The sequence below is a fragment of the Nothobranchius furzeri genome, chromosome 5 (genome assembly GCF_043380555.1).
Source record: "Nothobranchius furzeri strain GRZ-AD chromosome 5, NfurGRZ-RIMD1, whole genome shotgun sequence".
NCBI classification, from domain to species: Eukaryota; Metazoa; Chordata; class Actinopteri; order Cyprinodontiformes; family Nothobranchiidae; genus Nothobranchius; species Nothobranchius furzeri.
Genome location: NC_091745.1, coordinates 77,321,938 through 77,345,472, shown reverse-complemented (window position 1 = coordinate 77,345,472; position 23,535 = coordinate 77,321,938). Strand labels below are relative to the sequence as shown.

Below are 23,535 nucleotides of genomic sequence, written 5' to 3'. Positions count from 1 at the left end.
AACATATCTCAAGCTCCTTTTTCTACTACCAACATGCAATTAACAGTGAAATGTGTGTGTGAAGAGAGTAATCAGTCAAACTGATGTTTTTCTTCCTTTAATGAGTCGTTCAGAACTATAACATTTCCTCTGATGCTGGAGGCATATTACCGTAATAAGTATAGTAAATCCCCCCTACCGTAAAACACCAAAGAGTGCTAACACCAGAGTTGACAATAAATTTACCTCTTTACTGTGTTTGACTCGTCTTTGCTTGTCATCTAGAATCTTCTGGTGCTGAAGCATAACTGGCAATAGGGCTGCACGATATTAGGAAAACCTGCGATATGCGATAACAGTGACTGATATTGCGATGACGATATTACTTGCGATAAATAAAAACTCAACTCAGGAACTAAAATCATCAAAAACAAAGAAATGAAAAAAATGGCATAAAAATCATAAAAATGAACAAGTAAAGGCAATCAGTGGATCCCGAGAAAAGCAGAATCAGCAGAAAGAGCAGAACAAAGCTACCTCAGGTGATAGCTAACCATCCAAATTAAGTGCCGTCCGCCTCGGGGGCGGGCATCTAACCTATGAGAACCCACCCGATTGGCCAAATGGGTGAAGAGCTGTATTTGATTTGTTAAAAAACATCATGCTTCCGTTTGACTGACAGAATGCGTTTTGTGAAGCAAACATCTGAGCTGACCATTCGTTGCAACATTTATCTGTTATTTGCGATATGCGTATTGTTCATGCTGGTATCGCGATAACGATATATTGTGCGGTCCTAACTGGCAACAACCATGAAACTCACTGAACGGGAGTGAGAAAGTAATACTTTTGCGTAAAAATGTACTGCAGTACCCACATTGGACCACAGGATGTCGTTCTTACAAACTGCACCTTGAGCGACTTCATGTATCAGACTGACCATAGATTTACAGAATGCATTATGGGATGTATTGGTAGAAACCTCGTTATCCCCTCAGAGTCTGTCAGAGCTGCTCGGTTGTGAGTCGGCTCTGCTGGGAAACAAAAGACGGGTGGTCCGATCCGTCGCTTACCTCGACGCTCCACAAACCCGCTCTACCGCAGAAAAACATCTCAACCAATTGTTTCTCCATCTGTAGCAGAACCTGCCTCTGACAGGAACGCCATATGGCTTATCTGTTGTTGGCGTGTCAGGGAGGGAAAACGGTGGAAGCTGATAAAACCGGTGGAAATGAGATATTAAGCTGGTGATGAAAGGATTTAGTTCTGGTGGAGCATATGCTGTCTGCTCTTTCATCTTTCTGTTTCATCTCTCTGTTTCAGAAGATTGGACAGAAAACAGGCTGGCTCTCCTGGTCCTCTCCTCCGTCTCATCCCATCCCGTTATCGAACCTCATCCGCCCACCTACATCACTGCGGATCTATTCATAGCACCTTTTTGTCTAATTTCAGCGTCCAGCCCACTTGTTTTTACAACATTTCTCACAGCTTTTTCTCAGTTTTCTCGCTCAGAGAACCACAACTGTGTCTCAGATTTCTTTTGTTTTATTTTTTTTATAGTGCCTCCTTGCTCTCTCTTTACCCCGTTTGCTTTTAATCTTCATTTACCTAAGTGTCCCAGTGCTTGACCGTCCGAGGCACCGTCAGTATGTGGTCCAACCTCTTCGTGCAGCAGGAAGAAGATGGCCGAATGGGGGTGGTGGGAGCCGGACAGGGTGGGGGTTTGGCTGGAATGAAAGGTTTAAGAGGACAAAGGCGGACCAACAAGATGAGTGACAGCCAGGAGGGTAAGATCAAGCTGGCCTTCTTCGTGGCTATTGTTGGGGTGACCCTGACGGTGTTGGGCATGGGGACAGAGTTTTGGGTGGAGCTGGCCCAGCCGAAGGATTTCAGTGGCAATCAGACCTGCCAGATGGCTCATTATGGGCTGTGGAAGGGCTGCGTCCGCACCCTGTGGGTGGCCGACATCGACCCCGAGAGGACGAGCTGCGGCCCTGCTGAACTTCCTGGAGGTGAGACCCACGTGTGTGTGTGTGTGTGTCCTCTTTTCTCTGTCTGCTTCATGTCTGAGCTTCCTCACCTTCCAGGTCTCTGCCTCGAGGCGTGCTCATCAATCTGTAGCGGATCATTAAGAGACGGGTTTGCGGGGCGATTTAGTGAAGCAGAGGCGGTAATCATAACCAAGATGAAGCGTGACCTCTGGGACGAGGCTGGCAGCAGACTAAAGCAGACTTTTCTTTCTATTTATTTTCATCCAGTCATGGACGTAATTTTGGGGGGGGACAGGGGGGACATGTCCCCCCCACTTTTCCAAAGTCAAGTTTTGACCCCTGCACTTTTTACCATCCAACAACAATATTACGCTATATTAAAGTGACACTGGTTGAGCTCTAGGACCAAGCGGAAAACAACCGTTTGTGTTGAAGCCTGTTTCCCATTAGAGCATACTGTAAAGATACCCCCCCCTCCCCCCGTGTCCCCCCCCCCACTTCTAAAGTGAAAATTACGTCCATGCATCCAGTCATAACATTTCTTTAGATTTTGAGGGAACTTACATTTGCTGCAAACTTGCATCATAATAATAAACGCACGCATCAGGTCATCATACAGAAAATGTGCAGACTGAATCGTAAAAGAAAAACAGTGCCCTTAAACAAAAATGAGGTTTTGTCTTCAAAATCCATGATCTTTAGTTGTAATTCCAGTAAACGAGGCTGCTAAAGACGGCTGGTTCTAAAGTTTTGATGGACACCCGTGTTTCTTGTGGTGATGGCTCTTTTCTGAGAGCATTTTATTCAACTTGACCGCTCCTGGGTTCTCCAGAGGGCGACGATTATCTGCACGATGGCCCATTTCTGTCTAAAAAGGAGGTCTGGAGATGGAAGAGACTTCCTGGAATCTCCGAATCCAGAAAGGTTCCTCGCACGTATCATTTTGGTTTCCAGCTTTAATCGCCATTTAGTTTAAATTTTATGTAACATATTTGTGTGTCTGTGCCTGTGCTTTTCTTTTTTCTGTAGAGTTTAACGAAATTTTCAGAAAGTCTGGATTTCAAATTAAACTGTTTCATGTTTGGACTCAATTTGAATAATGAGATGAAGATATAACCATAAGTAATAACCGTCAGGTACCAAATGGGGTCTAAAACTTTGCGCCGCAGCTGTCGTGACTCTTCCACAACATGCGCTTCAAATGCTGCACATTGTGCACGACCTTAACTGTGGGAATTTGCAGGAGTTTGAGTATAATTGCTATAATTGCAGCTAAAACTCAAGCTTCAGCATAACGTGAACTTAAAGCTAACACGAAAGGCGATGGATGAGATGCTCTCCAGGAAACCTACATGCCTTTAGCCGACTAATGTAATAGGGATGCAACGATACCACTTTTTTCCAAACCGATACAATACCGATACTTGGATCTGAGTACTCGCCGATACCGATTACCGATACCTAAACATTTACCACACCAAAAAATGCAATGATTTGGAATACAGATTTTATTTTCTTCTCTGCTTTCAACAGGAAAAGACTGTGAGGTAGATAAAAAGTAAAATATATGAATGGAAATCATCACAAAACTAAAATATTAGGATAACAGAAATGACAAGTTACAGTGAAGCCATTCTCAAGCAACTGCATTGGTATCGGTTCCAGGTATCGGTTAACTGTTACCGATACGATACTGGTATCGGTGCCGATACCAGTATCGTATCGGTGCATCCCTATAATGTATCAGCCACTCTGCACCTCCGGCTGCTTCTGGCGAGCATGTTTGCCTCCAAGAATGTCTGTTGTTGTGCAAGAGGAGCCAGTATGCTGAGATTCTCCCTATTGCACGTCCCACCACAGTTGGCCCACGCCGCCTGTCACAGATGGCTGTGGGCTCATCATATTTGCAGAAAAACAACTGTTTTTGCCGTCCCCTGCTTCTCCCCTTCACATCAGTGTTTACACGCCTCTGGCTGCCGTCCCGAGCCGTGTCTGTCAGCTCAGGACCGGCGATCCATCTTCCGCTGCCCACTGGAGAGGAGCGTGACGGCTCAATAATTATAGTCTCAGCAGGGGCTTGGAAAGAGTGGGGGGGGGGGGGGGCATTACACAGTCAACAGGGTGATAAATGGTGGATGTGCTCAGGTGTTACTGAGTGTGTGGATGTGGTCATCTTGATCTTACGGGGTTAAAAATCATCACCATGCATCTGTGAAGCCAAGTGGAATGTGACTAGTTCACCGTTTTCGTCTAAATATAGAGAGGCAGAGGGACAGAGTGACGGAGGGAGAGAGGATGTCTGATGCAGTATTAACCAATCCTCTCCCTCCTGACTCCTCTTGCTCCTCTCACCTCCTTCTCCATCTGTGGCTCTCCTCTCGTTCTCCCTTCGCTCACCACCTCTCCGTCTGCCTGCAACCCTCCCCTCATATCTCATCCTTTGATCCCTTCTTCTTTAGTTTCACAGCTACATCCCCGCATCATAATCCACACGCGCCCGTCTCTCTGCCTTCCTTCCGTCCTTCCTTTCTTTCTCCCCCTCTGCCATTTATCCTTAGTGTTTTGCCGTCTCTCACTTTCTCTGGCGGCACCATATGTGCAGTGCTGTGTACTGTGTGTGTATGTGTTTGTGGAGAGGTGCATGTGTGTTCAAGCTAATGCTCGACTCGTGGATATAAATAGGAATGATGCCTGGAAGGGCAGAGTGCACGGATGCGTATAGTCGACACATCAGAGGAGACCAGCAGACGTCCATAGGAATGCATGTGTGTGTGTGTGTGTGTGTGTGTGTCTTTGTCTTATCTTCTCCTCTGTACCCACAGAATCCAACTGCACCTACTTCAAATTCTTCACCTCTGGGGAGAACGCTGTCATATTCAAGAAGACGACCAACAGGAGTGAGATGTTTCATTTACCCCCTTCCTGTACACACACACACACACACACGCACACACACACACACACACACACACAGTGCTAGCTCATTAACCCATTTCCGCCCGTGAGCTCTCAGGCTGATGAATGTGCTTCCGAGCTGCTCGGCAACACACATGTTTCCTTTAGCTGTTGGAGACTTACATCTGACTGAACATTGGCCATCTGTAGGTCAGGCGTTGAGATCAGTCGCCTTACACGAAGAAAGCGCTTTGAACAACCTCAGCTTGTGGAAAAAGTTATTAGTTTGGACCAGGAAGGTAAACTGGCAGCTGGTATAGTGGGGTGGGGGTGGGGTTAGTTGGTACTACGTCAATGCTAACATTGAAAATTTTATTGTAGTTTATGTAAAAACAGTTTAAAAACCTTTAGGTTTCATGTTTCTAGCAGGAAATAGCAGCATGGCTGGATGGCACCATGAGTTCTGCAGGGACGGCCCGGGCGTAGATCTTATGGGCCATTCCCATCTGTACCGGGTCGGCCCGGGCCGGGTAGCGTAGGTTGTTTACATATCTGGGTGGCCTGGTATTTTTCCGGGCCAACCAAGGCTCATTCTCAGCCCTCTTCTGGAGGGGGTCTGCTTCAGGCCGACCAGGGCCAACACACCCACTGCTGACAGCAAATTCACACCTTCCATTAGAGCAAGCCTCTGATTGGTGGGTAGAATCAGCCCACATGGGCTTAAGGCAAGGATGTGTGGAATCAACCGGGCCAGGCTGGGGCCGACTGCTTTTTGGCTGGAGATCTAACCGGCACCATTGTAGATGACCTCTAAAATGAGAAGGATTTAGTTTGTTAGCAGATCCTTGTTTTAGTTGCATTTGATCACTTTCAGTTGTGTTTTAAATGAGCTTTGATCCTGTTGAATGTGATGCTTTTATTGTATTTCATTTTATTTTCATGTTCATTCTCTCATTTTTGCAGGGGCGCCTCCAGAAAATTTTGATAGGGGTGGCCAGATGGGGCCAAAGAAATTATTGGGGTGGCACAGCAAATTGGTCCTTGTGGTAACTCTGGTTGAATGTAGTCTGTGGCGATGTGCTGCTTTGCACCTTTATTTGTTTTTATTAAAATAACAGTTATTCTAAACACTTACATTTTACAAGCACAAACATTTTAGAAAAATACATGTCAGTTATTTAAAATGTTACCCCAAACTGAATAAAAAAAATTTCACTTTTTAGGATAATTCACCTGTTGCTGTGTTACAATAGCTATGGAGATAAAACTTTTTAAAATGGTGAGCAGCAGAAACGTGTATTTTTTTAAACTGATTATTTCTTTGTGCATTAATTGTAATATTTTATTTTGTTTTACACTTATGTCTTGAATATACAACAATATGCGGTTTGACTGAACATTAATATGATTTGTTAACACTGGCTTTTCCTGGGAAGGGGGGGGGGCAGACATTTTCTATGGGTGGCCATGGCCACCCCTGGCCACCCATTGGGGGCGCCCTTACATTTTTGTTGTATAGCGCTTTGGGCTACCTTGTTTAGCAGCATGACAGCACTTTGTGAATGAACAAACAAACGAATGAAGGCTTCTGGGACTATATTTTGAGACTTTGCGTGTTACATAGACTTTGGGAAATGCACATCAAATAGACTGAGATCCTGTCAGTAATGAAATCCCTGCCAAAAGAATAAAACTAAAGAGTTTAGGGTTGCATAGAGCATCTAGATCAGACAGAAGATCTCCTACAAAAGGGTTTAGATTCAGTTCTCTCAGCATGTTTACAGACAATTACAGTTCGTCTGAACATATAAGTGCAATCTGCCATCAAACTAAATATGGACATAAACAATCAGGCACATCTTAATACTGCTTATGTTTTTATCTCATCTGCTTTTTGGCATCTTTCCCAATTACCATTTATGGTATCAGGTAAAAAAAAAATCATGCCCTGGCTCTGGATGCAGAGAAACCGGTCGGGTTATCAGGTTGCACCTGTTCGCACTTTGGATTGCCAACGAACTCTGTTTTTAGCAGAGCCCGTGTGAAAAGAGGCAACTGAAATCTCCTTTATTCGCTAACATGAATTGTGTGAAATCTCAGCACAAAGCATCCTCAGCCACTCTGCTCTGCTTCACAGATTTGAACCTGGCAGCAGCTGTCTTGGCCCTTCTGAGTCTCACCATGATGGTGATGGGCTCCATCTGTATCGCCATGTCACTCAGCAAAGGAGTGCTCTTCTTTCTCAAACCAGCCTCCTTCTGTTTCATTCTCTCAGGTGAGATTCCGTTCTCTCAACCACAACTCTTTTCCTCTTTTACATTCCTGTAGCTGGTGACTCACTGGGCCGAGACTGCTGGCTCCAATTGCGGACAGCATTTAGGAAAGGGTTTTAAATAGAGGATAAAAGTTAACCGATACCAGTATCGGTATCAGTAAAAGTTAACCGGCAGTAGTATTGTATCAGTAAAAGTTAACCGATACCAGTATCGATATCAGTAAAAGTTAACCAATAGCAGTATCGGTATCAGTAAAAGTTAACCAATACCAGTATCGGTATCAGTAAAAGTTAACCCATAGCAGCATCGGTATCAGATACAGTTAACCGACAGCAGTATCGGTATCAGATACAGTTAACCGACAGCAGTATCGGTATCAGATGAAGGTAACCGATTGCAGTAAAAGTTCACCAATATCAGTATCGATTTCAGATAAAGTTAACCGATAGCAGCATCGGTGTCAGTAAAAGTGAACCAATACCAGTATTACTATCAGTAAAAGTTAACCAACACCAGTATTGGTATCAGTAAAGGTTAACCGATAGCAGTATCGTATCAGTAAAAGTTAACCGATACCAGTATTGGTATCAGATAAAGTTAACCAATACCAGTATCGGTATCAGTAAAAGTTAACCAAAACCAGTATCAGTATCAGTAAAGGTTAACCGAAAGCAGTATTGGTATCAGTAAAAGTTCACCAATACTAGTATTGGTATCAGTAAAGTTTAACCGATAGCAGTATTGGTATCAGTAAAGGTTAACCGATAGCAGTATTGGTATCAGTAAAAGTTAACCGATACCAGTATCGGTATCAGATAAAGTTAACTGATAGCAGGAACCAGGATACCAATGCAGTTGCCTGAAAGTGGCTTCACTATAACCTGACATTTCTGTTCACCTAATATTTTAGTTTTGTGATCATTTCTATTTATATATTTTGTTTTTTATCTACCTCACAGTCTTTTCCTGTTAAAAGAAGAGAAGAAAATAAAACTTGTATTCCAATTCATTACATTATTTTGTGTGGTAGAAGTATCGTTATCGGTAATCGGTATCGGCGAGTACTCAGATCCAAGTATCGGTTTGGAAAAACAGTGGTATAGGTGCATCCCCAGTTTTAAACATAATAATAATAATGGATTAGATTTACTACACTTTTCTAGACACTCAATGCACTTTCCATTGTTCACACACTGCAAGTGATGGTAAGCTACTACGTAGCCACAGGGGCGGGGCTGCCATTCGCGCCCTCGGTCCCTCTGACCACCGCCCACACAGAAAGTCAGCAGAGTCCCCGGCAGAGCTGGGATCAATCCCACAACCCTTCGATCAACAACCCGCTCCACCTCCTAAGCTACTGCTGCCCCGTCTCAAAAAGAATTAAGAATGTCTTAAAGGACATTGTTTAAATACTCAAAAATGTTTATGACACAGATGATCCTTCACGATTTATATTTCCGCTAAGCCCCTCCCCCGACCTCTACAACTAAACAAATACTTTACTTGAGCCTAAAGGGTTAACCACTAGAGCTGTGTGCCCACATGAGGGAGCTGTCAATCAACGAGAATGCGCCCGTCAGCTTAAGAAAACAAACAAGAAGCCGGAGGTTAGCAAGAAGTAACCAAAACAAGCCCCAAAGTTACCGATTCCTCGACTGCCTTCTTCTCCTCAAAGAAACGTAACCAGTTTAAAAATCCTTACGCCGAATTTGTCGTGAGACATTTACGACGGTCGAGTAAAGCTTCCATTAGAGACGCTTTTAAAGAGGAAGGGAGCTTCACGATCATGAAAAGTTTTGGACAGGAAATGTTACTTATATAAAATAAGTAACTGTTCGGGTAATAGGGCACTAGCTTGAATGCTGGACCTGCATTGAATAACGCCGCTCTGTTCAAGCTAACTGTGGAAGAGGAGGGAGGGGAATGAAAAGGGATTCATCTTTCTGTGTTGGAGCTAAGTGATTAGCGTAGCGTTCATCCTTTAGTCACATCAGACTATTGTTTTAGCCTGTTGTACCGTTAGCAGGGGCGTGCTAGCATCACAAGTCTTGGATTCCTGCTGTTTTTAGACGCTTCCCTGCTCGAACACTGCAGATTTGATTAAAATGAGTGATTAGCAGATCCTGCTGAACCTGAAAAAGGCTGAAGAGATGTGTCTGAGCAGGGATATATCCAAAACATTACTTGTCCTTTAGCGCTACAAGGCTATTTGTGTGCCCGTCGGGCATGAGGAGTGCCTTTCGTCTCCTTCTTGATGGGGAAGGGGAGCAGGAGCGGGAGCTAAAATTTCAAATTTCCTTCTTCTCTCCTCCACGAGGTCACGCTACGGACCACGTTTGTAATCTCCTTACATGAATGGCAGGCTCTCACGGTTGTGTCGTTAGCATTTAAAAATAGAATAAAATACAAATGAAATGAATTGGAACGTGTTTTGAAACCTTCTCAGTTTAGTTTCTGAGTCAGAAAGTGTGAGGAAACTCTGAGAGGATCCAGTGAGCAAAATGAAGATGATTTGCAAACAAATTTGAGACACAATGAAGATAATTTGTGATTAAACCGCAACAATAAAATCCGCAGGATGGCTGTGGAAGTGTGTTTGCAATTATGCCCTTTGCCCCATGTGACCTGGCCATACATGAAAACCTTCCACAAAGGGTCATAAGTGCACGTCTAAGTGAACATTTGCACATTTGTCTCAAACACTTTCAGGGATACTGACCTTGAAGAGCAAGTCACCCCCTACCAGATTCTTACTCAACTCCCACTTCCTGTTTGAAAAATGCAACAAATGCTGTTGCCTAGCAGACCGAGAGGGTGGAGCCACTAACAAATACACACACTCACGACATTGTGACATCATAATGTACCATCTAACATCATAGTGTACATTTTAGCCAATAGCGATGGCAGATTTAAAGTCAAATGCAGTGCTGAGTTTTTACCTGACGACGACGGTGCATCGCTGACAGTTTTAGGCAGAATATTTAAATTTTAACTAAGATGAACTAAAATGCCGAATTATTGACTGCACTTGTCTACAGCACCATCAGATACTCATTTATATAGTTTATAAGCAAAAAAAAATGTTGATTTGGAGTGACTTGCTCTTTAACTCATTCACTGCCAGCCGTTTCCTGATCGCTAACGGCCTTCGCTGCCAGCGTTTCTCACCGTTTTTACTGTTTTTTTAAGAGTCACAGAACGTTGCGCGCTAGCATGATGTCGATGCCAAAACAACCAAAACAAAGAGGAGACTCACCTCTTACATCAAGAAGAAGCCGCGTGTTTCGAGCGTTGTCCGTTCTTTCATAATCCGTTGTCGAATTGTGATCGGCAGAAGCTTTTCCGGTTCGCGCCTCACTTTTTTTACAGGAACGGCCCAAAACGATCTCCAAACACATGGATGTTCTGCTTCCTGATCATGTGATCTGTGACGTATGTGGCTGAAGATCGGCTTCAGGGCTTAAATGTTTGTTCTCTCAGCGCGGGGGCTCGTTCCGATGCTCAAACAGTAAAAAAAAATGCGAACGACGACTTTAGTCGTCATTGGCAGTGAATGAGTTAACACAGTGGGGCTTTTGAGAGCAAAGCCTATAAGCCAATTCCCCTTCCGTTATGTACCTGTACAGGTGTTCTGGTCCTTCTGTCTGTGCTGATTTTCCACCAGTCTGTGCTGGCACTGCTGTCCAGCGACCACTCCATACCTCTGCACCACGAGCTGTCCTGGTCTGTAGCCTGCGTCGGCTCGGCAGGAGCCATCCTCATTTTCGGAGGCTTCCTTTTCATCGTCCTCGCTCTTCCTTTCAGCCCCTGGCAGAGATGCTTCCCACACAAGAATAGCACCACCTAGCCTTTGAAAACTGACACACGTGTACAGTCTTCTTAAGGTTTGAGAGCAAGTGTAAGCACATTTCTCACAGCTGTGACTTTGAGCTTGCTCTTGGCAGGTCATTTGCTATGAAAAGTCACACTAGGTCTTAATTATGCTAATGAGGAGGAGCCACCAACACATACCGAACACAACAAGGCATCAGGAAGTTGAACTCACCACAACTTGCTTTAGTTTTAGCAGAAATAGATGGAAAACAGAGCTAATGATGACTATTTTGAGATAAAAGCTGTTACATTTTGGCATGAATGGGCTTGTTTGAAGACCAGCAGCTATACAACTGCAAATATATTTTTAAAAAATTCACTAATTCTTTTTTTTTTGTTGCTTTGATGTGAAATTCTTTGCAAATCAGCAACACAAAAGCAGAAACACACAGTTTAAACATTGGAATTGAACAACTAAATAACATCTGCAACATTTAAATAAACGGTTAAAGCAATATAAACTTGTCCGATCCGGTTTCCCCGGACTTCGGCTGGATTTTACCACAACAGCTTCAAAGTTTAGAGGTAGAATGGAGGCGTGTTTAGGCCGTGAGTGACGAGAGCAACACTAATGAGTCTGCGTGTTGATATTTGTGAGTTGGTCCTTTTTCTGCATTCTGCTCCTTTTATTGACATTGAATACATTCATCAACACTCTAACCCTCCCACTGTCTTCGTGGGTGACCCCGCCAGGAAAGTTGACCCTTGAGCAGGGTTGATGGTTTATCCCTTGAGGTCCACGTGGCAGGGCTGAGGAGTGAGCACCACCTCACCCCTGCCATGTGGACCTCAAGGGATAAACCATCAACCCTGCTCAAGGGTCAACTTTCCTGGCGGGGTCACCCACGAAGACAGTGGGAGGGTTAAATTAGCCCTGTTGTGGATGAAGCCTGTAAACACACGTACGGTGATTTAATCACGTCCTGTTGGATTTGTCCTTGTCCCCGCTCTGGACATCTGTTGGTTTGTTAGGATGTCTGGATGTTTTTTAAACAATAACACATTTAAATCGTGTTTAGCTACCAGTGCTACGCCACAGCTCTCCATCACATCTTGGCTGTGTTGAATAATGGTGCTAAAAGACAAACAGGCATCAAAACCCCTGGATGATACGAGCTTGTACCTTCTGATCTCTGTTGCAGAAATAATATGTTTAATCATAAGACAACGTTGTTATTCTTTCATGTAACTTTTGACAGAAGAAGAGTCTACGAGATAGGGCGAAGCACTTTGTATAAGATCAAATATGCATCTATTTATATATATTTAAACTGTAACCCTAATTTAACTTTTAAAAGTATAAGACATGAATGACCCATCCTCAGACCTTTTGCTAACCGTGTCTGAGTCCATCTGCTCACTGGATTAAGGCCTCACTATACTGGTCACACTCTGGTGACATTCATCTCCACGTTTGACCCGTCCCCGTGGGCAGTGGTGACCTGCGGCTGCGCTCAGGGACTATTAGGTGGATTAACCCTTTAATCTAACCCTTTGGTACAACCCAACCGGGATTTGAACCCTGATCTCCCAGTCTCAGGGTGGACACTCTACCACTGGACCACTGAGCTGGTTTACTGGAACCAGCCACTCAGGGGACAGTTGTTTGTTCTGGCTTTAACTTTGTGGTTTCAATTGACTTGTCCCTTAAAGACTTGTGACTTGACATCGGCGTGTCCCTTAAAGACTTGTGACTTGACATAGACTTGTCCCTTAAAGACTTGAGACTTGACATCGGCGTGTCCCTTAAAGACTTGTGACTTGACACTGAAGTGTCCCTTAAAGAATTGAGACTTGACATAGAAGTGACCCTTAAAGACTTGAGACTTGACATATACCTGTCCCTTAAAGACTTGAGACTTGACATTGGCTGCCCCTTAAAGACTTGAGACTTGACATCGACGTGTCCCTTAAAGACTTGGACTTGACATAGAAGTGACCCTTAAAGACTTGAGACTTGACATCGACGTGTCCCTTAAAGACTTGGACTTGACATATACCTGTCCCTTAAAGACTTGAGACTTGACATTGGCTGCCCCTTAAAGACTTGAGACTTGACATTGACGTGCCCCTTAAAGACTTGAGCCTTGACATAGAAGTGACCCTTAAAGACTTGAGACTTGACATATACCTGCCCCTTAAAGACTTGAGACTTGACATAGACGTGTCCCTTAAAAACTTGTGACTTTACATTGATGTGGCCCATAAAGAGTTGAGACTTGACATAGACCTGTCCCTTAAAGACTTGAGACCTGACATAGACATGTCCCTTAAAGATTTGAGACTTGACGTTGACGTGCCTCTTAAAGACTTGAGACTTGACATTGACGTGCCCCTTAAAGACTTGAGACTTGACGTATACCTGTCCCTTAAAGACTTGAGACTTGACATCGATGTGCCCCTTAAAGACTTGAGATTTGACATTAACATGGTCCTTAAAGACTTGAGACGTGACATTGACGTGCCCGTTAAAGACTTGAGCCTTGACATCGACATGGCCCTTAAAGACTTGAGACTTGACATCGACATGGCCCTTAAAGACTTGAGACTTGACATCGACATGGCCCTTAAAGACTTGAAACTTGACATAGACATGTCTCTTAAAGATTTGAGACTTGACATAGACGTGTCCCTTAAAGACTTGAGACTTGACGTAGACATGGCCCTTAAAGACTTGAGACTTGACATAGACTTGTCCCTTAAAGACTTGAGACTTGACATTAACATGGCCCTTAAAGATTTGAGACTTGACATAGACATGTCCCTTAAAGACTTGAGACTTGACATAGACGTGTCCCTTAAAAACTTGTGACTTTACATTGATGTGGCCCATAAAGAGTTGAGACTTGACATAGACCTGTCCCTTAAAGACTTGAGACCTGACGTAGACATGTCCCTTAAAGATTTGAGACTTGACGTTGACGTGCCTCTTAAAGACTTGAGACTTGACATTGACGTGCCCCTTAAAGACTTGAGACTTGACGTATACCTGTCCCTTAAAGACTTGAGACTTGACATCGATGTGCCCCTTAAAGACTTGAGATTTGACATTAACATGGTCCTTAAAGACTTGAGACGTGACATTGACGTGCCCGTTAAAGACTTGAGCCTTGACATCGACATGGCCCTTAAAGACTTGAGACTTGACATCGACATGGCCCTTAAAGACTTGAGACTTGACATCGACATGGCCCTTAAAGACTTGAAACTTGACATAGACATGTCTCTTAAAGATTTGAGACTTGACATAGACGTGTCCCTTAAAGACTTGAGACTTGACGTAGACATGTCTCTTAAAGACTTGAGACTTGACATAGACATGTCCCTTAAAGACTTGAGACTTGACATAGACATGGCCCTTAAAGACTTGAAACTTGACATAGACATGTCTCTTAAAGATTTGAGACTTGACATAGACGTGTCCCTTAAAGACTTGAGACTTGACGTAGACATGGCCCTTAAAGACTTGAGACTTGACATAGACGTGTCCCTTAAAGACTTGAGACTTGACGTAGACATGGCCCTTAAAGACTTGAGACTTGACATCGACATGGCCCTTAAAGACTTGAGACTTGACATAGACTTGTCCCTTAAAGACTTGAGACTTGACATTAACATGGCCCTTAAAGATTTGAGACTTGACATAGACATGTCCCTTAAAGACTTGAGACTTGCTCCATAGAGGTTTAATTTGAATTTTGCCATCAAAGGCTTTGGACTTGACTTTTGACTTGACCTAGACTTGGCCCTTCATGAATTAGGATTTTATTTTGACTTGGTTTTCAAAGACTTGAGGTTTCATTTGGACCAGCTCTTTAAAGACTCGTGACTTGGCTTTCATTTAACAATCAAAACTCGACTTGGACTTGCCCCCAAGAGACTTGCACTTTTCCCCTAAATGACGTAAGATTTGACTTGGATGCAGTCGTCAGACATGAGTCTTAGCTCTGGATCGGAGCATCGAGGGCCCAACATTCTGTCCCATGTCACTGGAAGCCCGTTGTATTGCAATCCTAAACCCTAAAAGACCGTCTATGTTCTGGCCGACACGTCGTAGTGACTAGTGAGGTGTTCATCTGTGTGAAGCGGATCAATCACACCAGACGGTCAACACGCTTTCTCTTTTGCCCTTCCCAAACAGCACAGCTGCTGGAGGCTTTTGTGAAGTAAAATCAGCCGTTCATCTCTGAACATCATCTGCTGACAGAACTCAATTTTTAGCTCAAAATGCAGAAATGATATTTATAATTTTTTTTACGTATTACACTTTTCATTTCGTGTTTCCAGTTAGAAATATTCTGCCAGAACGCAGTAACAGATTACATTAACGGATTACATTAGACTCACCCAGAACATTAGAGTTAGTTTCTGTTCGTTCTAGTTTTACATCAAACCTCCGGGTGCAGAGGAATAAAGGAAATCAGCTGGGAAAACACCAACATGCAGCTGAACGCACCAACACACTTCATAAGCTCAGCGATGTATATAAAACGCTTGTGTTTGCTATTGTTTGTAGTAACCAGGGACTCTTTTTGCCACATGTATTTATAAATGTATTTGACTTCATGTTTATCAGACCTATCTTATCCTATCTGTCTGCTTTTTGTAAAGAACCACTGTGATCTGTCTTCCTCACATGCGTGCGGTCTGTCATCTGTTTAGCTCCACATTAAACTGATTTGACATGAAAGAACTCTCTTCCTTTGGTGTGCTGGCATGGCATTGTGTCCGCCCCACGCTGTGACATTCACCCACTTTTACCCCCACATTTTGTGACTTCTATACGCTCAGCCAAACGATCCCATTCCCCCCCCAAAAAAATAAAAAAATCCACTATAATTAGGCCAGAGCTCATTCCGATGTATTTCACTGCAGAGGTTTGGAAACCTTACACTTGAATTTGTGCCCCCGGCCTGTGCTCATACCCCCACAACCCTCTCCAGCTCTGACCTCGATGCGTCATTTTCCCTACAGACTCCAGGAGAGGCCACTGGGTCGCCGTCCCACCCCCACCTACCCAGAATGCCTTCAAAACACACACACACACACACACACACACACACACACACACACACACACACACACACACACACACACACACACACACACACACACACACACACACAACTAAACAATCAGCTCAGCGGTATCTGAGTTGTATCTCACAGGAGAATACGTGGCATGCAGGCTCCTGCCATCTCACCTGAGCTCGCACACACACTCACATGCTTTTAACTCCAAGGGGGCAGAAACCGAATCCTCGTGTCACACGATCCCGGCTTTATAAATAGCTGTTAATAGTTTTAAAGTGGCTGTGGGACAAGCGTTGCACAGTTAGTTGCTTGTTTGCAAATGGAAAAGATTTTCCCATAATTCACACGGAGACCCTGCAACACATGATCAGGATATATTAATGATGGGTTTGGATTAGACATATTCATCATTTTTATCAGTCAGCCCTAATGGGACCCTAATGTGCGGACAGTTGTTCTTCGATGTCTGACTGTCAACTGTACGTGGAAATGGATGAGGAGGATGCGGGCTGGCGATTGGCTGCATGTTTAGATGACGTGAAGGGCTGGCTGGCATCCAACTTCTTAAAGTTAAACGAAAAGAAGTCTGAGTTTATTGTTCTTGACCCCCGCAACCACCATGGCTCTCACCCTGTTTGTGACCTTCAGGGGGGACTTCTGAGTTAAAAATGCTCATGAAAGACGTCTGTGGAGTAACCAGGTAGGTAGGTTTTAACGTTGCAAATCTGCAACGTCTGCCTCCAGAGAGTTAAAAAATGAACTAGTTCAAAGTTCAGTTCATATATTTTAAAATGAACTAGCTCGTTTCTTAGTTCATAATTTAAAACAATTGGAACTAAGTTCACTCTTCCAACAACAAACTAGTTCATAGTTCTTTATTCTCCTATCTATCTATCTATCTATCTATCTGTCTATCTATCTATCTATCTATCTATCTATCTATCTATCTATCTATCTATCTATCTATCTATCTATCTATCTATCTATCTATCTATCTATCTATCTATCTATCTATCTATCTGTCTGTCTGTCTGTCTGTCTGTCTGTCTGTCTGTCTGTCTGTCTGTCTGTCTGTCTGTCTGTCTGTCTGTCTGTATATGTATATTAGGGCTGCACGATATTGGGAAAACCTGCGATATTCGATAATGATTAATATTGCGAGGACGGTATTTTTTGCGGTAAATAAAAACTTAACTCAGGAACAAAAATCAAAAACAAATAAATAAAAAAATCATAAAAATGAGAAAAGCAAAAGATGTGAGGAAAAGGAAAAAGAAACGAACAAGAAAAGCAGAAAGAGCAGAACTAAGCTAACTCAGGTGTTTGCCAACCATCAAAATTAAGGGCTGTCCGCCTCGGGGGCGGGCATCTGACCTATGAGAACCCACCCAATTGGCCAAATGGGTGAAGAGCTGCATTTGATTTGTTAAAAAAATATCATGCTTTCATTTGATGGACAGAATGCGTTATGTGTAGCAAACATTTGAGCTGACCATTCATTGCGATATTTATCTGTTCTTTGCGATATGCATATTGTGCATGCTGATATCGCGATAACGATATATTTACAGTATGTTGTGCAGCCCTAATATATATATATATATATATATATATATATATATATATATATACACTGATGGCAAGTGGAATGACAAGGGGCTGACAAGATGGCTGACGGGAGAGTCTCATGAATTTTCCTCCTACCTACCAACAAATATCATGGAAAGAACTTAACATCCAAGAGATTGATCAAGTCTCTTACATTCTTAAAGAAGTCTTGCTTCTTTTTTGGGAGTATTACCTAAAATTTTGAAGCTTTGAGTCCTTTTTTCTTCATCACATGTGCTCTACAAGTAACACTGGGCCTACTGGATTACCTCAAACCTGGAATTCTTTTTGTCTTCTAAGAATTTAAACAGATGATCAAGAAAAATGGCGACAAAGAGGCTATCAGAAGATATTGAAGAAATTAAGAAGTCCCTTAACTTCATGTCGGAAGAACTGAGTAAGGTGGCAAAGCAGCAAACAGGACTAATGGACTTAATTGAAGAAGTAAGGCAACTTAAGACTGTGATTAAGGAAAAAGATGAGGATTGAAGAGTTGGAAAGAAGAGTTGAAGATCTGGAGCAGTATACAAGAATGGAAGATGTGGTGATTTCTGGTCTGAAGACAAATCACTACACCTATGCACGGAGTACAGCAGGTGACAAGGAGGGAGAAGACGCACCTAGAGCTGAAAAGGATTTGCTTGAGCAGCAAGTTATTCAGTTTTTTAAAAACAAAGACATTCCCTTGGAGAGTAAAAATATAGCAGCATGCCATACTATTTCACAAAAGCATGACAAGATGCCAACTATTATACTTCGATTTGTGAGCAGGAAATATAAAGTTGAACTGTTGAAGATGGGAAGGAAATTAAAGGGAACCGGAGTGTACGTGAATGAGCATCTTACAAAGAGAAATGCTGACATCGCACGACAGGCAAGACTTTCAAAGAAGGAAAGACACATCCAAGACACCTGGACAAGGAACTGTAAGGTGTTCATAAGACTCGATGGGTCACCAGAACAAGCAAAAGTTGTTGTTGTTAGAGATGTTGCAGATCTTGAGAGATTTAAACAAATTAAATAGAATTCAGTGGAGAAATAGAAGTACTTTTGTTGCTGACTGTGAAATGGACAATATCTGATAAGTGTGAGAAAAAAAGCTATGTATGCAAATGTGTGGAACATTTCATGAGTTAGATAATATTGATCCAGATATCCACCTTTATCACAATGCTGATATGACATGTGATTATTATAGTGGGGAAGAGTTAGATCCTAAGATAAAAGGTTTCTCGTTAATTCACTTTAACAGTCGGAGTCTTTACAGTAATTTTTTTTTAAATCAAAGAGTATCTTGATCAGTTTCAAAATAAGTTTGCTGTGGTGGCAATTTCAGAAACATGGTTGAATGATGACAGAACTGCAGGATGGACCAGAGGGTTATGAAATGTTTTGGCAAAATAGGAGGAAAAGAAGAGGAGGAGGGGTCGCTATATTTGTTATATCATGTCTTAAATGTAAAATTGTTAACAATATGACCGCTGTGGTGGATAACTTGATGGAATGTTTAACTATTGAAATTCAAGTTGAAAGATCTAAAACCATATTAGTTAGCTGTGTTTATCGTACACCTGCATCGTGCATGGATCAGTTTATGAGAGAAATTTCTGTAATACTGGAAAAACACAAAGAAAAGACAACTTTATTTTGTGGTGATTTTAATATTGATTTATTGAAGGCAAATGATCACAATAAGACTTCTGAATTTACTGATACAATGTTTAGTTTTGGGTTCTATCCGTTGATTCTAAAGCCCAGCAGAATAAAGACGGGTAGTGCCACTTTGATTGACAACATTTTCTTTAATAAGATAGATGGTAAGATACTCAGTGGACTGTTAGTCACGGATGTAAGTGATCACTTGCCTGTCTTTTCAGTGCTTGAAATGAATAATCAATTTAATATTCGAGAGGAAAAGATTGATTACATTGGTAGAATAAAAACACCAGAACACATTGCAGCTTTTAAAGGAGAATTAGAAAATTATGACTGGAAAAAGGTTTATGTGGAAGACACTAATGATGCATATAATGCATTTCTAGACATATTTTTGTCAATCTATGACAGCCATTGTCCACTGAAAAAGTTTTCTGAAAATCTCAAAAAGAAAAAACCATGGATGACAAAAGGTCTGGAAAGAGCATGCAAAAGGAAAAATAAGTTATATAAGATTTTTTTGACAAATAGAACTAAGGAAAATGAAGACAAATATAAGAAATATAGAAACAGATTAACAACTATTTTGCGATATGAAAAGAAAAGTTATTATGAAAAGCTGCTTCAAAAATCTAAAAATTATATAAAGGCTACCTGGAGTGTACTTAATAAGATAATAAAAAATCAGAATAATATATGTTTTCCAACATGTATTGTAAAAGAAGGTAATGTAGTGATTAAGAATATTGAGAGTATAGTCAACGAATTTAATGATTACTTTGTTAATGTAGGTCCCAATTTGGCAAAAGAGATTTCTGTACCAGGAAGACATGATGACAAATTTTTAAATTTTACTTCTTATAAATGCAACTCAATGTTTCTTGGAGGAGTCTGTGAGAGTGATATTATAGATGTGGTGAGTAAATTTAAGAGTAAAAACTCCATGGATTGTGACGGCCTTGATATGTCATTAGTTAAAGAAGTTCTTCATAGTATCCTTCAACCGTTAACTTATATTCGTAACAAATCATTTCAAACCGGAATTTTTCCAGATAAAATGAAAATTGCCAAAGTGATCCCATTATATAAAAATGGAGATAAACACGTTGTGTCAAATTATAGACCAGTATCTTTGCTGCCTACATTTTCAAAGATTCTTGAAAAACTATTTGAAAACAGACTAAATTATTTTCTTGAAAAATATGATTTATTGAATGACCATCAGTATGGGTTCAGAAGAAATCGATCAACATCTCTAGCAGTAATGGAATTTATTGAAAATATTGCAACAATTGTGGATAAAAAACAGATTGGAATAGGTTTGTTCATTGATTTACGCAAAGCCTTCGATACGATAGATCATTCTTTACTGTTACAGAAATGTGAAAGATTTGGTTTAAGAGGTGTTGTACAACTTTGGTTAAATAGTTACTTGGAAAGAAGGTTCCAATATGTGAGTATTAATAATATGAAATCTAATCTTAGACAAGTAACTTGTGGAGTTCCGCAAGGATCGGTGTTGGGACCAAAGCTATTTTTACTTTATATAAATGATATTTGTACAGCTAGTGATATTTTAAAATATGTGATGTTTGCTGATGATACAAACTTATTTTGTTCTGGAGATAACATAAAGGAATTACTGAAAACAGTGGAAATAGAATTGATGAAGTTAAATAGATGGTTTGTAGTTAATAAACTATCACTGAATGAAAGTAAAACAAAATTTATGTTGTTTGGAGGTATTAAGAATAATATTGAAGTAAAATTAAATCTAAATAATGTTGAAATTGAACGAGTAAATGAGACTAAATTTTTAGGAGTAATAATTGATGATAAACTTTGTTGGAAGTCTCACATAGATCATGTGAAACGGAAATTATCTAAGTCTATTTCTATTCTTTATAAAACAAGAGATTTATTGCACAAGAGCTGCCTTTATTTATTGTACACTTCCCTTTGCTTGCCTTATATGAGTTATTGTGTGGAAATTTGGGGGAAAACATACAAAACATATCTGGATTCAATTTTTAAATTGCAAAAAAGAGCTATTAGAATAATAAATAAAGCTGGATATAGGGAGTCCACAAACCAATTTTTCGTAGGATCAGCTATGTTAAAATTTAAGGACATTATATATCTTAAAACTTTAGAAATGATGTATAGAGTGGTGAAAAAGAATGTTCCAATTTGTATTTTAAGTATGTTTAAATTAAGAGATGGAAAATATGATTTGAGGGGGTCTTATATGTTTGAAATACCTAAAGTGAGAACTAATGCGAAGTATAGATGTGTGTCGGTTTTGGGAGTGAAGTTATGGAATGGACTTAATGATGAACTGAAGATGTGTTATTCTTTGTCGTTTTTCAAGAAAATTTTAAAAAATTGCATCTTCCAAAGTTATAGAAACTTAGTTTGATGTCCAACCTTGTGTTGATTTGATTTTTTGATTTATCATTGTTTTTTCTTTAAATGTTATGCACCTTAGCTATCAGCCTTGGTTAAGGATTTGATTATGTCTGTGGGAGTTAAGGATAGGCTAATTATAAGCCACTAGGCTTCAACCTATTCCTTTTTTCGGTTGCTTGATTACTTTTATGTAAAATTGATAAATTGTTGTTGTTGACCGAATAAAAATATCTATCTATCTATCTATCTATCTATCTATCTATCTATCTATCTATCTATCTATCTATCTATCTATCTATCTATCTATCTATCTATCTATCTATCTATCTATCTATCTATCTATCTATCTATCTATCTATCTATCTATCTATCTATCTATCTATCTATCTATCTATCTATCTATATATATATATGTATATATATATACATGTAGAGCTCATTCTACTGAAACAGCTCTTCTTAGGGTCTCTAATGACCTTCTGACCCACAGTGATGCAGGGGACTATTCTGTTCTGGTCCTGCTGGACCTGACTGCAGCCTTTGACACTGTTGACCATCACCTGCTACTGGAGAGGCTGAGAGACTGGGTAGGCCTATCAGGAACTGCTCTGGAGTGGTTCTCCTCTTATCTCTCTGAGCGCTCCTTTTCTGTGGCCGTCTCCAAGTTTAGGTCCTCCACCACCTCTCTTACCCATGGTGTCCCACAAGGTTCTGTGCTGGGACCTCTGCTCTTCCTCCTCTATCTGCTTCCTCTTCAGAACATGCTGAGCTCCTTCAAAGGAATCTCCTACCATCTTTATGCAGATGACATCCAACTGTACATCTCCTTTAAGCCCCATGAGGTGTCTAAGCTGCAGCTGTTACACACCTGCTTAGACTCTATCAAAGCCTGGATGGCTGGGAGCTTTCTTCAGCTGAATGAAGATAAGACTGAGATCCTCATCTGTGCCCCAGACAAGCTGGTTACCAAAGTCAGAGACTCTCTTGGTCTGCTTGCTTCCCACACCAAACCTTATGTTAGGGATCTTGGTGTGACCTTTGACCCAGCTCTCACCCTGGATTCTCATGTCAGTTCTCTTGTTGGCTCTTCCTTCTTCCATCTCAGGAACGTTGCTAAGCTGAGTCCCATTCTGTCCCGCTCTGAACTTGAGACAGTTCTCCACACCTTCATCTCCTCACGCTTAGACTACTGTAACTCTCTTTTCACGTGTCTGAGCAGAACCTCCCTGAACCGTCTACAGGTGGTTCAGAACGCCTGTGCTCGGCTTCTGACCAAGTCCTCCAAACACACCCACATCACCCCGCTTCTCCTCCAGCTTCACTGGCTGCCAGTCAACTTCAGGGTTCATTTCAAGATCCTGGTTCTGGTCTATAGGGCCTTACATGGACAAGCACCATCTTACATTGGTGATCTTCTTAGTCCCTACACCCCCAGCAGGTCCCTGAGGTCCAGTGACCAAAGCCTACTGGTTGTCTAGTACCAGGCTAAAGGTCAAAGGTGACAGATCATTTGCTGCTGTGGCCCCCAGACTCTGGACCTCTCTCCCCCTGAGCCTGAGATCAGTGGACTCAATGGTCTCCTTTAAAAAGCAGCTGAAGACTCACTTGTTCAAGCTGGCCTTTGTATGACCTTCTTCACCTCTCTCTCTTTATTCTGCTCTCCCCACCTATTCCACCTTCCTCAGGATCCACTGATTTCCTTCTTTCTTGTTCACTCTCTCTTTAACATTTTTTCTTTAAATCCCAATTGCCTATTTTTGCTCATTTTAAATATATTTTTAAACATTTTCTAAATGCTTTTTTATATTTTTA

General features: G+C 41.5%; 1 protein-coding gene across 6 annotated transcripts in view; it reads left to right on the top strand.

Annotated features, from left to right (window-relative positions):
• cacng6b (calcium channel, voltage-dependent, gamma subunit 6b) overlaps window positions 1-11,336 on the top strand; it is a 29,645-nt gene extending 18,309 nt beyond the window's left edge. For 3 of the 6 annotated variants that reach the window (XM_070551168.1, XM_070551167.1, XM_070551169.1), the window contains exon 7: window positions 1,303-1,640. In XM_070551168.1, coding sequence (XP_070407269.1) covers window positions 1,303-1,410 — 108 coding nt within the window. In that variant the 3' untranslated portion in view covers window positions 1,411-1,640. Of the gene's footprint in view, window positions 1-1,302; window positions 1,992-2,802; window positions 2,895-4,792; window positions 7,141-10,770 lie in introns of those variants that run through there. The other 3 variants (XM_015950375.3, XM_015950374.3, XM_070551170.1) reach the window with 3 other exon arrangements.
• The last annotated feature ends 12,199 nt before the right edge of the window (window positions 11,337-23,535 follow it).